At 37.0% G+C, this 15,784-nt stretch overlaps 1 protein-coding gene across 1 annotated transcript in view; it reads right to left on the reverse strand.

The window, feature by feature from the left end:
- The window catches only part of LOC107724753 (PEX5-related protein-like), a 43,804-nt gene extending 42,279 nt beyond the window's left edge, over nucleotides 1-1,525 (reverse strand). Inside the window, exon 1 of the mRNA XM_016533782.1 lies at nucleotides 1,428-1,525. Coding sequence (XP_016389268.1) covers nucleotides 1,428-1,496 — 69 coding nt within the window. The 5' untranslated portion in view covers nucleotides 1,497-1,525. The remainder of the gene's footprint in view (nucleotides 1-1,427) is intronic.
- Nucleotides 1,526-15,784: the final 14,259 nt, after the last annotated feature.

The following is a 15,784-nucleotide window of genomic DNA, read 5'->3' on the forward strand; positions in this document are numbered from 1 at the left end:
GACCAAAGAGCTGTCAAAGGATGTCAGATACTATGGTGCGACTATTCGGAAATTGAAGAAATACATAACAACCATCAATCGGCCTTGGTTTGGAGCTCCATGCAAGATCTTGCCTCATGGGGTAAGGATGATCATGAGAAAGGTGAGGGATCGTCCCCGGAATACACGGGATCTTAAGGCAGTTGGGACCACAGTCACCAAGCAAAACATTACCAAGCAAATCATTGGCAATGGACTGAAATCCTGCAGCGCCCGCAAGGTCCCCCTGCTCAAGAAGGCACATGTACAAGCCCATTTAAAGTTTGCCAAAGAACATCTAAATGATTCAGAGAAGGCTTGGGAAAAAGTGCTGTGGTCAGATGAGACCAAAATTGAGCTCTTTGGCATTAACTCGACTCGCCGTGTTTGGAGGGAGAGAAATGCTGACTATGACCCCAAGAACACCATCCCTACAGTCAAGCACGGAGGTGGAAACATTATGCTTTGGGGCTGTTTTTTCTGCTAAGGGTACTGGACGACTTCACCCCATTGAGGGGCAAATGGACGGGACCATGTACTGTAAAATCTTGGACGAGAACCTCCTTCCCTCAGCCAGAACACTGAAGATGGGTCATGGATGGGTCTTCCAGCATGACAATGACCCGAAACATACTGCCAAGGCAACAAAGGAGTGGCTCAAGAAGAAGCACATTAAGGGCATGGAGCTGCCTAGCCAGTCTCCAGACCTCAATCCTATGGAAAATCTGTGGAGGGAGCTGAAACTTTGAGTTGCCAAACGACCTTAAGGATTTAGAGAGGATCTGTAAAGAGGAGTGGATCAAAATCCTTCCTGAGATGTGTGCAAACCTGGTGACCAACTACAAAAAATCGGCAATGAATCACCTGCGATTTTGTGTAGCTTGTCAGTGAACTACAGCTCTGTGTAGTAAATGCCGCTCCATCTGAAAGCACGTGCTGGAGATTTACTACTAATCACAGGAGCGGCTTTACTGACGAGATGCGCATGAAAATCGCATTCAATTTTTTGCACAGCCATACCTCTGTGCTTGCCAACAAGGGTTTCTGCACCAAGTACTAAGTCATGTTTTGCTTGGGGGTCAAATACTTATTTCACTCACTGAAATTCAAATCAATTTCTAACCTTTATATAATGTGTTTTTTCTGGATTTTTTGGTTGGTATTCTGTCTCTATACGTTAAAATAAACCTACCATAAAAACACCCTTCATTTCTTTGTAAGTGGGCAAACTTACAAAATCAGCAGGGGATCAAATAAATATTTTTCCCACTGTATGGCTCATGTGTGTCGTGTAACACTAATGGATATTCAAAACAGGGTGCACCAAGCTCTTTTTTTTACTTCCCTTATTCACATAGTCACACTCACGCTTGGTGCTCTCTGTCGGTGGGTGTATGTGCTCAGCCCACCTTGGTTGTCACGGTGAGCAGGGGTTTTCCATCTGAGGATGCCTTACTTGGTAGCTCCTTCAGCACCATAGCAACCGCTCTAGAGTCTTTCCCCTACAACAGTGAAATCAACAGTGAGTTGTGTCAGTTTGTGTTCAAATTCCTGCAGCAATTGTGCGGGTTCCTTGAAAAACACTAATAAAACATAACCAATTAAAATGAAATTATGATAACTTACAGGCTTACAAGAAAAAAACATCTTGCATTTTAAGCCATATTTTGTTGATTGAAAATTACAATTACATTTACCCAACTGACACAAAGCAATGTGCATAATTAGCATGCTATCATCTATTCTACAACACAAAATAAAAAGTAGGGATGCAATAATTTTAAAATGTAATAACACTGTCAAAAGTAAACTTTACATTATGCTAAAAAAATTATATTTTTCATACTGTTTATATACAGTATATATATATATATATATATATATATATATATATTGTTGTGATGTCTAAATTCCTGTGTAGCATCTACAATAGCAACTTATCTGTCAGGGTTCTGGGCTGTCTGTGTGTGTTTTGCCCCCATTAGCCAGGTTCTCCTCATGTTAATTGTGTTAATTTGATTATGATTCCATGCACCTGTGTTCCCCTGATTGCGCTGTTCATTAGCCCCAGTCTGTGTAATCTTCCTTTGTCGGTTCTCAACGTCGTTGTACGTCTACCCCCTGAGTCTCCTGTGTTTCCATGTTACCCCTTGGATTTCTGGATTAAAAGACATTTATGAGTTTACGCCTTGTCTCCTCGCCGCAGGTTAGTGTGACATTATCTAGTTATCAACTTATATATATACCATCAGGAGCCAGGGGTATTATTAGTGCATCCCTTTAAATAAGCTCTATTTTATATGAAAAATGGTCATCATTACCAAAACTTTGCCACAACATAAACCTACTTCTCCTCAGCAAAGACATGCTACAGTACATCGAGTAGTAAACCATTGCTCTATTCAGGGATACACTGACTAGACACCAGCCAGTAACATGGGGCTTACAACAGTGCTTTTAACAGTCCCTACGCCACTCAGACATCTAAGCACCGGATCTAAGCACCACATCTAAGCACTTAAGCCACCACTGGGACACTGAGAGTTGGAGTGGAAGCAATTCACTGGCAATGTTTAACACTGCAGAATGCCATTTAAACACCCCAATGTATTTGCTGAGTTGAACAACTACACTGTTGGTCCCATATTGCAATTCAAGATAATCTAACTGTGCTGTTTTATAGTGATCAATGAAGTGAACATCTAATGCAACAATCCATGGTCCAGCAACAGAAAAACACCAAAAATATTTTTTTAAACTCTGGAGACATATAAGAAACAAAAGAACTTTCAAAAAAGATGCTATCAATAAGTTGTTTAAACTAATTTAACCTTATTATCACCAGCTCATCGGTCTTCGATCTGAGTCAGAACTGTTTCCTCAGTTCAGTAACTTTTGGAGTAACTGGAGTGCTGATGTGTGTATATATACCATCAGGAGCCAGGGGTATTAATTTTGTGTTCCTTGATATGCTTTTTTTTTTCTCAAAAACGGGCAGCCACAGACTCGCATTATATGAATCACCAAGGACCACAGTTTCAGCTAAAAATCTTTACTGTTCTACTGAAGAAAAAAATGTCACCTACATCTTGCCTGGTCTGACGGTGAGTAAATTAACAGCACATTTTCATTTTTAGGGGGACTATCCCTTTGAGACCGAGCAGGAATACAGCTGGTATAGAAAAGAATCACCCCCCATTAAAATAATCACATTTTGTTGCTTTGCAACCTGAAATGAAGACTGACACAGTTTTTGTTTTATCCAGTTGTATTTACTCAGTGCAACTTATAACATCCAAGTGAAAGATATAACACCACATGTCAGGAATTTTTTTTTTTTTTATTTTTTTTTTTTTTATTTAAAAAAAGCAGAATTACTGAGTTGGAAAAAGATTCACCCCCTTGTGTTAGTATTTTGTTGAACAACCTTTTGCTTTAATTACAGCCTTTAGTCTGTTGGGAGATGTCTCTGCTAACTTTGCACATCTAGACTTTGCAACATTTGCCCACTCTTCTTTGCAGAACTGCTCAAGTTTAGTTAATATTTGTCATGGAAGGTAAACCTTCTTACCATTGACAACTTTCTGGGAGAGGGCAGCAGATTTTCCTCAAGAATTTGACGGTATTTTGCCCCATCCATTTTTCCTTCTATCCTGACAAGTGCTCCAGTCCCTGCTGCAGAGAAACACCCCTATAACAGGATATTACCACCTTCATGCTTTTCTGTAGGTATGGTGTTATTTGGATGGTGAGCTGTATTGGATTTTCACCAGACATATCGTTTGGTGTTGAGGCCAAATAATTAAATTTTAGTTTCATCTGCCTCAGATTCTTCAAGGTGCATTTTGACAAAACTCAGTCTTGACTGCATGTGGCTTTTCTTGAGGAGTGGTTTTTTTCTTGCAACCCTCCCATACAAGCCACATTTGTGGAAAATGTGTAATATTGTTTTCACATGCACACTCTTTGTAATAAATTCCTACAACAGCTTCAGGGTTGCTGTAGGCCTCTTGGTAGCCTCTCTGAACAGTTTCCTCAACTTGTACCAAATACCTTCCACTTCTTAATAATATACTTCACTGCGCTTCTAGACATTGATAAAGCCTTTGAAATTGTTTTGTAACCATCTCCTGACTTGTGCCTGTCCACAACTTTATCCCGGAGATGTTTTGACAGTGCCTTGCCACTCATAGTTGGTTGTTTGCTTCAGTTGCACTACCAAGGACCGAAATGGAACTGATTTAATATTGTCTCTTTAGCACAACACTGATCAAAACGGTCCCCTTAGCGGTGTGTCACCCACTGTCACGCGTCAGGTTTTAACCCCCAAAAATTTAATAATTAAAATAAGATAAATTCCTATAGCTATTGTAAAACTAATATTTATTATCCCTTATTTGTTTTAGGTATGTCATAAATATTATTTTCCTGTGTAGATATATAATCATTTTTATTTCATTATTATCTCAATGGATCTTTTATTAAATACTGTTTAATTAATAGTTATGTTATGCAAAATAAGTTTGAAACATTAATTGTAAAAAGATAAAACTGAAATGCAGAGCTCTTCAACACTACACTTACATATTTGGAGGCTTCTTCTTTGATCAATTAAAAGGCTAGTTCACCCCAAAATGAAAATTGTCATTTACACACCTAGTCGTTCTAAGCCCATACAATTTTTATCTTCAAAACACAAATGAAGATATTTGTAATGAAATCTGAGAGATTTCAGTCCCTCTACTGAAATATTATTCAGTATCTTAAACGTTAATGCTTTAAAAAGTTTGTAAAAGTAATTCATATGAACCAAAAGATTATTTTAAGAGACACAATGACTTTTGTCAAGTCTGTTGTAGGTTTTATGCTCATGTTTTCATGCATTTTATTAAGTAAATTGTCATAGTCATAAGCTACGTTTATGCCACGTCATAATTACCATAATTTCGAGATGACAACACATGACATTCTACTCTGAGCTGTCCTCGGACTCGGAATTACAACATCATGACATCACAACATGACAACATCAACACCTGAATGGTTTAGCACCTCAGTATTTGACTAGTGCCAAAATGAATCTGCAGCAGACAGGTGGTATAGTGGTCACGTGGTCCAAGTCGTAACTCTCAGAACATTCCCAGCTTACAAATTGTTTGGATTCTCAATTTCGACTTGCAATCAGAGGATTAACTTTATATGATGAATATATTTAATTTAGGACTTTATTTTCAAAGATCTGAGCACACCGATTACATCAAAGAGGGTAAATGAAAGCTCAACTCGCCTGTCACACTAGTTCTTGCCGAAGATCAAACAAGATTCTGTGACATGCAAGAACAAACCTCATGGGTTCTCGCAAGTGAAGTAAGCACATTTAAACTACCATTTGTCAATGTTTTTATGTGAATAAAAGCCTAATTAAACCACTGTATTCATATGGATTACTTTTACAATGTCTTTATAAACTTTATGAATCTTGAAAGTTTTGGTGGAAGGGACTTTCTATGGAGGAACAGAAATCTCTCAAAACAAAAGTCTTGGCCGATTTCACACCGTAATCTTGAACTTCATGTCAGTGTAGCATTGTCACTGCAGCTGCTGACTCGTGAGAGTATTCACACTGTCACAGCAGCGGCTCAAAAGCTACATATTTCTTTACAAAGACAACTATAAATTTGCTTTTAGAAGTGGTCAGTTATAAACTTGGAAGTTTTAAAGTCTTGAAAGTTTGTTAACATGGGTAAAATAGTAACCAAAAAAAAAACAGCTCCAATCTGAAAATCTGAAAAATGTAGTTTCAATCATACTTCAATATAGAACATGCTGTTTTCTAATGTTTTTTTTTTGTCATACACCAAGCTTTAACCCAAAAAAATGGGTAAATCTTCTATATTCTATATTTTTGATTCTTTTCTTTTCTGACATACAGAAACATCATTACAAAACATCTGTACACAATACTTTAAAACTCTTTGTGGATTCAGGTTTGTTGACAAAATGAATATGAGTATATGTGTGTTGAGCATCCGATTACACCTGTACTATACACGCTGCCTAAAATTCATAAACCTTATAGGGATATCCCTTCTGGGAGACCCATATTGGCAGCAATTGGGTCACTTACAGAAAAAAATATCGGCTTTCATTGATTTCCATTTACAACCTTTAGTCACGTCTTTACCTTCTTATATTAGAGACACGATGGATTTTATCGAACTCATTAATAATGTGACATAACCTGATTGTCCTGTCCTTCTAGTCACCATGGATGTTGAATCGCTTTACACCAATGTTCCATTTCAGGGAGGGCTAGAGGCAATAAAAAAATTTCTCGATCAACGTCCTTGTCAGGTTCCAAGCACTGTATGTTTGAGTGACTTGGCAAAATTGGTGCTTTCACATAATTTTTTGTTTGTGTCAGATTACAATTTGCAGATCTCAGGGGTCAGCATGGGTTCCAAGCTGGCCCCAAGTGTTGCATCTTTATTTTGTGGGTTGTTTGAACATCAGTTTGTGTTAAATCCTGGGGCGAATGATTTCTTGAGACACATTGTTCTATGGAAACGATACATTGATGATGTTTTTTTAGTATGGAGTGGTACTTAATTTGAGCTACTAGAGTTTCATAGTTTGGTTAATAATAAGTGTAGTGCGTTGAAATTTACAATGGAATTTCATCAAGAGAAAATAAATTTTTTGTACGTGCTTGTTCTTCGCACTGCATCAGGCATTGAAACTACTTTGTATCGCAAACCAACTGACCGTAACACATCTTACACTGAAAATCCTATCGTCCTGTGTCATTAAATCGTTCGTTACCAATTTCCCAATTTAGTCGTGTTCACTGTATTCACTTCATCACTGCAGCAGTGATGAAGAGTTTCAAGAGCAATCACAAATTTTATCAGAGAGATTCAGAAAACGATCATATCGAGAAGAGTGGATTTAGTCTGCAGTGAGTCGTTTTAAAGATGTGTCACAACAAGAGAGTCTCGTTAAAAAAAAATAAAAAATTGACCGTCGTGTTAATTGTTATATCCAATATTCGCCTGTTTCGAAGGACATTGATAATGTTTTATTGAAACATTGGCATATTGTAGAGAGTGATCCCAACCTCAAGAAATGTTTTGACAAACCACCTCGTTTAGTGTATAAGAAAAGCACCTAATCTCCGAAATATTTTGGTCAGAGCTGATTTGAAACCTGCTCCTCATTTCTTGAACAAAATACCATATGGGAATTACAGATGCGGTAACTGTCAACAGTTTTATTAAAACATTGGCATATTGTAGAGAGTGATCCCAACCTCAAGAAATGTTTTGACAAACCACCTCGTTTAGTGTATAAGAAAAGCACCTAATCTCCGAAATATTTTGGTCAGAGCTGATTTGAAACCTGCTCCTCATTTAGCAGGAATTACAGATGCGGTAACTGTCAACAGTGTAATTTCACATATAAGACGTCGACTTTTACACATCCGCACACAGCTAAATTTTTTTTAATTCGAGGCACTATTTCGTGTAAGACGGCTAATGTCATTTACCTGTTGCGTTGCCCCTGTGGTTAATGTTATATTGGTAAGACTAGCAGACCTCTGAAAACTCGCATTTCTGAACATCGATGTGCAATTAGACATGGCGATCCAAAAAGTCCGGTAGCACAGCACTTTGCAGATTCAAGACACTCAGTTTCCACTCTTCAGTACATAGGCATTGGTAGTTAAGTGTCCGCGTCCCGGAGGTGATATCAACAAATCGCTTTTACAGCGTGAGGCCTTTTGGATTTATACACTAGACACGTTGTCCCCTAGAGGATTAAATGAGGACTTTGATATTCGTCAGTTTCTTTAAACATAAGATATCTATGTATATATAATAAACGCTTTGTGGTTATTGATTGTATTTATGTACGTAGGCAGGCATCAATTAATGTTATTGAATAATACATTGAGAATTGTATTCTTGTATTTTTTATTTTGCATAGCTTTATATGTTTTGTTTTGTTGTTTGTTCATTTATTATTATTTTTTCTTGGTTTTTCTCCTTGGTTGATATGTCATTGTTTTGGTATTATTATTATTATCATGATAATATTGTACGGTCATGTGACCTTTGATCACCTGGAGGTAGGCCTATAAAGATTGGTTCATCAGTCTTGTTCATTTGTCTGATGAAGAGCCTGCGTGCTCGAAATGTCACATACGCTATGCGACAGTTTTTTTTTTTAAATAAATATTTTGATACTTTTGGAGCTTTGGTGTTGCCAACTTTACATTTTAAAAAAATTTCCACTTGTTTCTTAGTCGAGCACCCAGTTGAGATCGATGTGCGTGCTTTTGCCTATTCTTTTTCTGACATACACTAATTCTTGTTAAAACACACTAGACATGCTTATTCTATGCATTTTTAGCACATTTTGTGTGAAATCATATTTAATTTGTCCATCAAAAGTGTGCTATCACTTTATTTGAGCGTGAGCAGCGCAACAAAAATAGACTCGGCCCCGAAACAATCACTTCAGCGGTGCTCCTGCTCCCGGTGAGAAAGCACTCATTTGTTAACATGCACGCCAAAAAAATATGCACTGCTCACGTGCCGCTCATGCTCACTGTGTGAAACCGGCCTTATTAGTTTAGAGTGACATGAGGGTGAGTTTCTTGAAATATCCCTTTAGGATAAACATCCTATTATGCGAGTTACAGAGAGTTTATGACGTTGTAGTAGGTAGGTAAGAACAAATGGTACAACCAAATTCAGAGTTAGTTAACTAGTAGTTACTAAGCCCCCATTGTGAGCATTATGTTCCAATTAAGTAAAGACTTTATGAACAGCTGGTTCAACCCAACATATGGCTCAGGTCACTCCTTCACTGTAAATATTAGTGGTTGACCAATATTGTTTTTTTGACAGCCGATATCTTAGAGAGCAGAGTGGCCAATGGTCGATATAAAGCCGATATGTGTGTGTGTGTTTGTGTGTGTACATATACATATACTGTATTTTTTCTTCTAAAATTAGAAGATTGCTCAGAAAAATAATAGCACATCTTAGCATCTTCTCTACAAGCCATATTGTTAAATAATTAACTATAAATATTAAATAAATAATTAATTGAATATTAATTAAAATAAAAATTATATACAGTATATACTGTATATATATAATTTTTAATATTTTTTCAAATAAAGCCATTGTAACACTTATTTTACATACAGCACACAGTGAAAATTACATGAATATGACAATAGGCAAATGAATAAAGCGCATCACAATTTTTAGAAATCAAAAAATTTAAAGTTTGTCGCTCGTGCATCTCCAGTGAAGCCGAACTCTCCTCCTGTCCACATTCAATTAGCAAGGACCGACCGTCACACAGAGTACACGCGATCGTATGCAGGATAGAAATGCACATTTCACAAGATCTCACAACTGGATTCGACTAAGTCTGCAAGGTTTGTGAAATTAAATGTTTATTAGACATTCAAAGATTTGTCTGAATGATATAAATACATATTTGCTGAATGCTGACGGTAAACAAGTAAATATTATAATGTTTGCCTTTCTATTACTAATCATATAAAAGTTTAAATTCTTTGTTTAACAGTTCTATCTGATTATTAGACACACTTCTATCTGTATTGGATGGAACTATTAAACAGCGTCAGCAAACAATAAAGAGGGAGAATATGAGTGCTGTGTGCTCAGATGCTGCCGTTCTCTGTACCGTCAAAATAAAAGTCCCACCGATATTTGAAAAATACCAAATATCAGCCGATATATCAGCCTTGGCAATATATCGGTCAACCACAATAAATATAAAGTTTTTTTCTTCCTAAAATTAGAAGATTGCTCAGAAAAGTAATAGCACATCTTAGCATCTTCTCTACAAGCCATATAGTTTGAGGCATCATTCACATCTGTAGCTTAGAACTTTTTATTGTTCATACACTAATAATACTTAGTAGCAATGTTCCCTCTAATTTTTTATGGCACTGAGCAAATAATTATTTCTCTGAGCACAAACTTTAAAACTGTCAGCAACTTGAGCAAAAATCTTCTGTGACAATATAGTCTACACAAAAAGGCATGTTAATTATGCTATAGTTTGATAGATGACATAGTCCCTTCTATCAACTGTTTAACAACAAGTACAGTAACTATGACAGTACAATATTTTAATTAAAACACATTTTATTAAACCACATTTTAATAAAACTATATACACAACAACATCATAGTGCTTCATCAGTCCTTTCTTGACTGGCCCTGCAGGTCTGTGGAAGGTCTCTCTTAAAACAGGATCTAAAAAACACAGATGCACCACAATAGTAAAAATAGTATCTGCCTGTTTTATTTCAGCAATTATAGACATTGTTTAGGTATGCACTCCCCTGTTTGTGTTTATTTCTGCTGGTGTGAACTAATACACCAAAATAGTAATCTAACTTTTAAACAAAGTGTAAAGCTTTTGTCAACTAATTAATACTTTATACATTATAATGTTTAAGGATTATTCAAATTGTTATTAGAGTAAAGAGTAAAAATATTGTCCAAGTCAAACACATTTCACAAAATTACTGAATGAACTGTCAAAATTTATGTATTTATTAATTTTGTAGCATACCTTAAAACCTCTCCCGTCTGTCCTTGTCCCCTTTCCAGTGGTTGTAGACCTTGTAAAGATTTATAGGGCCTTCTGCTTGTGTAGACCAGATTCTCATCAGCTGATCCAAGTGGGTGGTCTGAAGTCGGTTGCATGAATTTGTCTTGATATGATTAATCAGACTGAAACGGTGTTCACAGTCTGCACTAGATGCTTGGAATGTCCCGCAAATGTCAATAAGCTGTACAAGCTCAGTGAACCCCTCACTTTTTAGTGTCCAAGTTACCATTTCAGCAAATGTCTGCAGCGCTCCCATTTTTCATTTTTCTTTGACAGTGAACTTCTCTGTCAGTCTGGTTACATAATCTATAAACATGATCAAAATCAAGTGTTGAATCCAGTGTCTCTAGGCTAAAAGCAGACCATTCTTTAAGCTCACCTTCAGGAAATCGAGCATCAAGATGGTCAGACTTTATGGACAAACGGAATAATATGACTGCACTGTCACATGTTTCCAACAGCTTGTTCACTTGGCTGCTCCAATAAACATGCCATCCAAGATACTGAGAACAAAGATTTTCTATTTTAGCTCTGAGCTGAGCAAATTCTTCCAACATGTCTCCAAGCACAGTAATTGCAACTCTACTTTGGACCGGACAGTTTTTTGAGACAGTATTTTGCTAGGGATGGGCAGATCGATCCTTAAGTATCGATACTTTCGATACTGCATGCTGAAAGACAGAACCAATCAATCACAGACAGGGGTCATATGATGCGATTTAAATTTTTCCTTTCTCTTTGGAGTGTTACAAGCTCTTGGTGCATAAAGAAGATCTGTAAAGTTGCAAAGACTAAAGTCTCAAATCCAAAGAGATATTCTTTATAAAAGTTAAGGTTCAGCCACGCCTACGGCTCGTTCTAACACACCTCCACATATCTACGTCACTATGTGGGAAGATTTGCATAACGCCGCCCAAATGTTCACGCAAAAAAAGAAGGCGTAACTTTTATTCTCGATGTAGTTTTGTTGTTTCCGCCGCCATGTCGTAAAGACGCTGTGTGCTTCGTTGTGAAAGCGAAACTACTTTGTTTGGTCTTCCAAAAGAGGACATATCTGCTTCGTCATGCCTGGAGCTGATCCGTGCTGGTAACTGAGGAAATACATCAACATCGCGCTGTGCATCGCCGGATCGGCTTTCACCGTGGACAAAGCGGAGTCCAGCCCGCCTCAGCTCACTCTATACCAGCCTCAGCGCACGCTAAGCCGGGGCTTCCCCTCACGCTAGGCCGCTGTGTTTTTCGTTGCCACTGATGATTCAAACGTGAGTTTTGAGCAGTGTAGAGTAGCACTTGTTGTTTGTCATTTCTCCGATCACAAATGCAGACAAGAGTTTTATGTTTACGCGGCGCGATGCAACGCAACGCGTAAAAAGACAGTATAAGTCATTATAATCAGTAATTATGTCCCCACTGGATGCAACAAATGCCTCATTTGTAATGGGTTTTAATGTTTATGTCTCGTCGCTCCGGCCGGACACGGCATCAACAGTATGTGAGGGGCGTAACATTTCCGTCTCACGCTTGAGGTATTCGGCCAATCACAACGCACTGGATAGCTGGCCAATCACAGCACACCTCGCTTTTTCAGACCGATGAGCTTTGTAAAAATCGACGCGTTTCAAAAAGGCGGGGCATAGAGGAGAAACAATAATGTACAGTATGTGGAAAATAATGCGTTTTTTTAACTTTAAACCGCATAAACACATTTCATTACACCAAATACACAAAATAATGTTCTTTTTAGCAACATCATATGAACCCTTTAAGAAACCATTGCCACATTATTACATTACATTACATAATATTGTTACTATATATGAAATTAATTCTGAAAAATGCATCACGTTTTCCACACAAATATAAAGCAGCAATAATAATAAATGTTTCTTGAGCAGCAAATGATATTAGAATTATTTCTGAAGGATCATGTGACACTAAAGACTGGAGTAATGATGCTGAAAATACAGCTTTGACGTGTAAACAAAAAGGCCTATGAAATGTAAAAAAGACATGGCTTTAAAAACTAATATTAAGTGAGTATAATTACTGATTATATTCTTTTAATAATTTAAAAGATCAGTTTAGTTTAAAGGTATCGGTATCGATATCAACGATACTGTGCTTAAAAATATCGGTATCGTATCGAAAATAAAATAAGAGGTATCGCCCATCCCTATGTTTTGCAATTGGGTCGTTGTTGTCAGCTTCTTTTGTGCAGTATTCTGTTAACAGACTGTAATTCCGCAAAAATTAATTTACAGCTTGGTAACGAGACAGCCAGCGAACCTAATTCAGAGGTCTGAAAGACAGGGAATCCACTTCTAAAACATTTGCCAACTCATCGAATTTGCTTTTCTTCACAGAAGACGTACTAAATAATGAATATACTGTCCTGAGAAGTGTTTCCACCTCCTCCATCAACGACACGCCTTTCTAAGCATCATCAATTCCCAAATCCTCTCTATGAGCAACACAATGCTGTTCTGTAAGGTGCAGTATTTGCCGTCTCAGTATTGCAGTGACGCCATTATGTTTACCTAACATGACAGATGCTCCTTCAGACGTTAACATAACCATTTTCTGCAAATCAAGTCGGTGATCCATGTAGAACTTTATTATTGCATCTGCAATATGCTGGGCGCTGCATCCTGCCATCTGAATGATCCCGGCAATCACAGTTTTGTAAGTGACTTGATTTTGTTCCCTAAACTTAATGTAAAGAACCAGCATTTTATGCACTGTAATGTCTGTGCTTTTGTCGACTATCAGCGTGTGAACTTGGGCATTTCTCACACTTTCCAAAGTCTCAGCTTGTACAACTGCATTAATTGACTTCCACAAATTCAAATGCATAGTTTTTACTTCTCCAGCTGTTGGGAAGGCTAACATATTTTGCTAGATGATTATGAATTTCTTGAACAGACAGCATTGACGCATTCATTTTGATTGCAAGAAGCACGTTATCGATCAATATTTTGATTTGTTCAGGGATTGACTTGTTCCTATTGGCGAGGTCAATACGTTTTTCTCTTGATTCTCTCGACTCCTCGAGAAGCTGGTTAATTGAAGTTCCATACTTTCAAATATATGATACTTTTACAGCATCATTGCCATTTTTGTGTCAAGTGGAGTTTTAGGTAGTCAAGTTTCCACTCTGTCCATGTTTTCCTTGTGGAAAACTCTCCTTGGATTTTAGCTTCAGAGCAAATTTTGCACACAAACCCATTAGCTCCGTAGCTGAATATTTCAGACAATTTAACTGATTTACCTTCAATTCGGGACCTTCAATTAGTCTGCACGGCCGCATGCATGTGCAACTTAGAGGGAACATTGCTTAGTAGTATGAGCAATAATGCGTCCCAGCACCAATAATATAATTTAGACTATATATATGTTCTTTAAGCTCTTTGAGAATTGTGTTTTCCTCATACATCCAGTAATAATACACACAACCCATTGCCTGCTGTGTTCTGTCCTTATATCTCAGCTTATGTTTATATCTTCTTTCTCTGTTTGCTTTTGGCATTAAAGACATCCCAAATGATGTGACCAGCATGAAGGACATGGTCCTTTTCTTGCGTAATATTTAATATAACCCAAATATGTAGCTTTGTTTTGCAGGTAACTGGTCTTCACTTAGTTACATTATTCATCATACGAGGTCAGGCATTAGGATATTACTGTTTAAAAGTGAGCTAAGCACTAAAGGAGACAACATAAAACCATATAGCAAAGATAACCTTGAAATGTAAGGTATTTATGTGTACTGTGTTGGCTTTTCTCTGTGAGCTTTCTCTCAAGCCTGTCTGTGATCATCCATCTATCTCTTTATTAACGTAGTGTTCCCAAAAAACCCCACTGAGTGTCTTTTCAATCTTGACGACTACTCCATCAAGCTCATGTTTGACCTTTAGTACACACTAAGAAGGTCTTGCAACAGAGCGCATATGGGACACACCATCCCATTACATTTAAACATCCGAATATACACTGTAAGGAGAGAAATAGGCCTTTTGTGTACATAGAAAAAGTCTTAGATCTTTGAGTTCAGCTCATGACAAATGGGGGCAAAAAAAAAGTGTTGCGTTTATAATTTTGTTCAGTGTAATACAGAAATCCAAACTTCAGAAACAATGAATCTTTAATTTTGTAATATTGTCTGAAAACCTAAAACATTTATGATAAATGATTTACTTTTAAACCATGAGCATAGAGTAACAACCCAAGATTATGTAAGGCATTTTGGGTCACCCATTGACTCATATATTGATGTGATTGGTTGGTATTCAATAATTTATCATAGTTTGTTTGATTTTTTTGAATGAAGCACTTTGCGCTTTTATTAATGAAACAGGATATGAGATGCTCAGCTACTGACCCTACAGGGTCCTTAAATGATTATGGAGCCCAGAATTGCAATACTGTTTGGAAGGGTGACATGACTGACAGAATTGTTTCCAGAATTGTTTTCGGATATATCACAGAAATACAAAATAGTGAGCTTTATTTTAAAAAAATCTCAAAACCTCACATCAGAATGGTTTTAAGTAATCTTTGTAGTTGCTCAAACAGGACACATCAAATTCTATTATTATTTTCTCTTTCTCATGCTCTGTTATTTTTTTGGCTAAATGCTAGTATCTGCTCATAGTAACCACAGGCTAACAGGCTCCAAAACGTTCTATTTTTGTTCATGATACAGATCGTATATTTAAAAAAAAAAATTCTGAAGAAAGACACAAAAATAGTGATGAAATCCAAGCCTAAATTAAATCTGTTCATCATATAAAGCAATCAATTCTCTTCAGTAAATTTGAACTAAACCGCTCAATTCATATGGATTAGTTTTATGATCTCTTTATGAACTTTCTTTCAAAGTTTTTTTATTTATATTTACATTCTAAATCACATACAACAATCCCCCGACCCTCACCATCAAACATCTAGAGTAGCATCCATACTGTCCATTAATTCAGATATGAATTAATGGACAAGCACAAGTAGAACAACCGAGCATATATATATATATACACATGCCAACATAAATCAACCTCCAACCATATATAAAAAGAGATACATGCACATACACTCGCATGAGAGA

This window comes from Sinocyclocheilus rhinocerous, unplaced genomic scaffold (assembly GCF_001515625.1).
Source record: "Sinocyclocheilus rhinocerous isolate Xijiao unplaced genomic scaffold, SAMN03320098_v1.1 scaffold3442, whole genome shotgun sequence".
NCBI lineage: Eukaryota > Metazoa > Chordata > Actinopteri > Cypriniformes > Cyprinidae > Sinocyclocheilus > Sinocyclocheilus rhinocerous.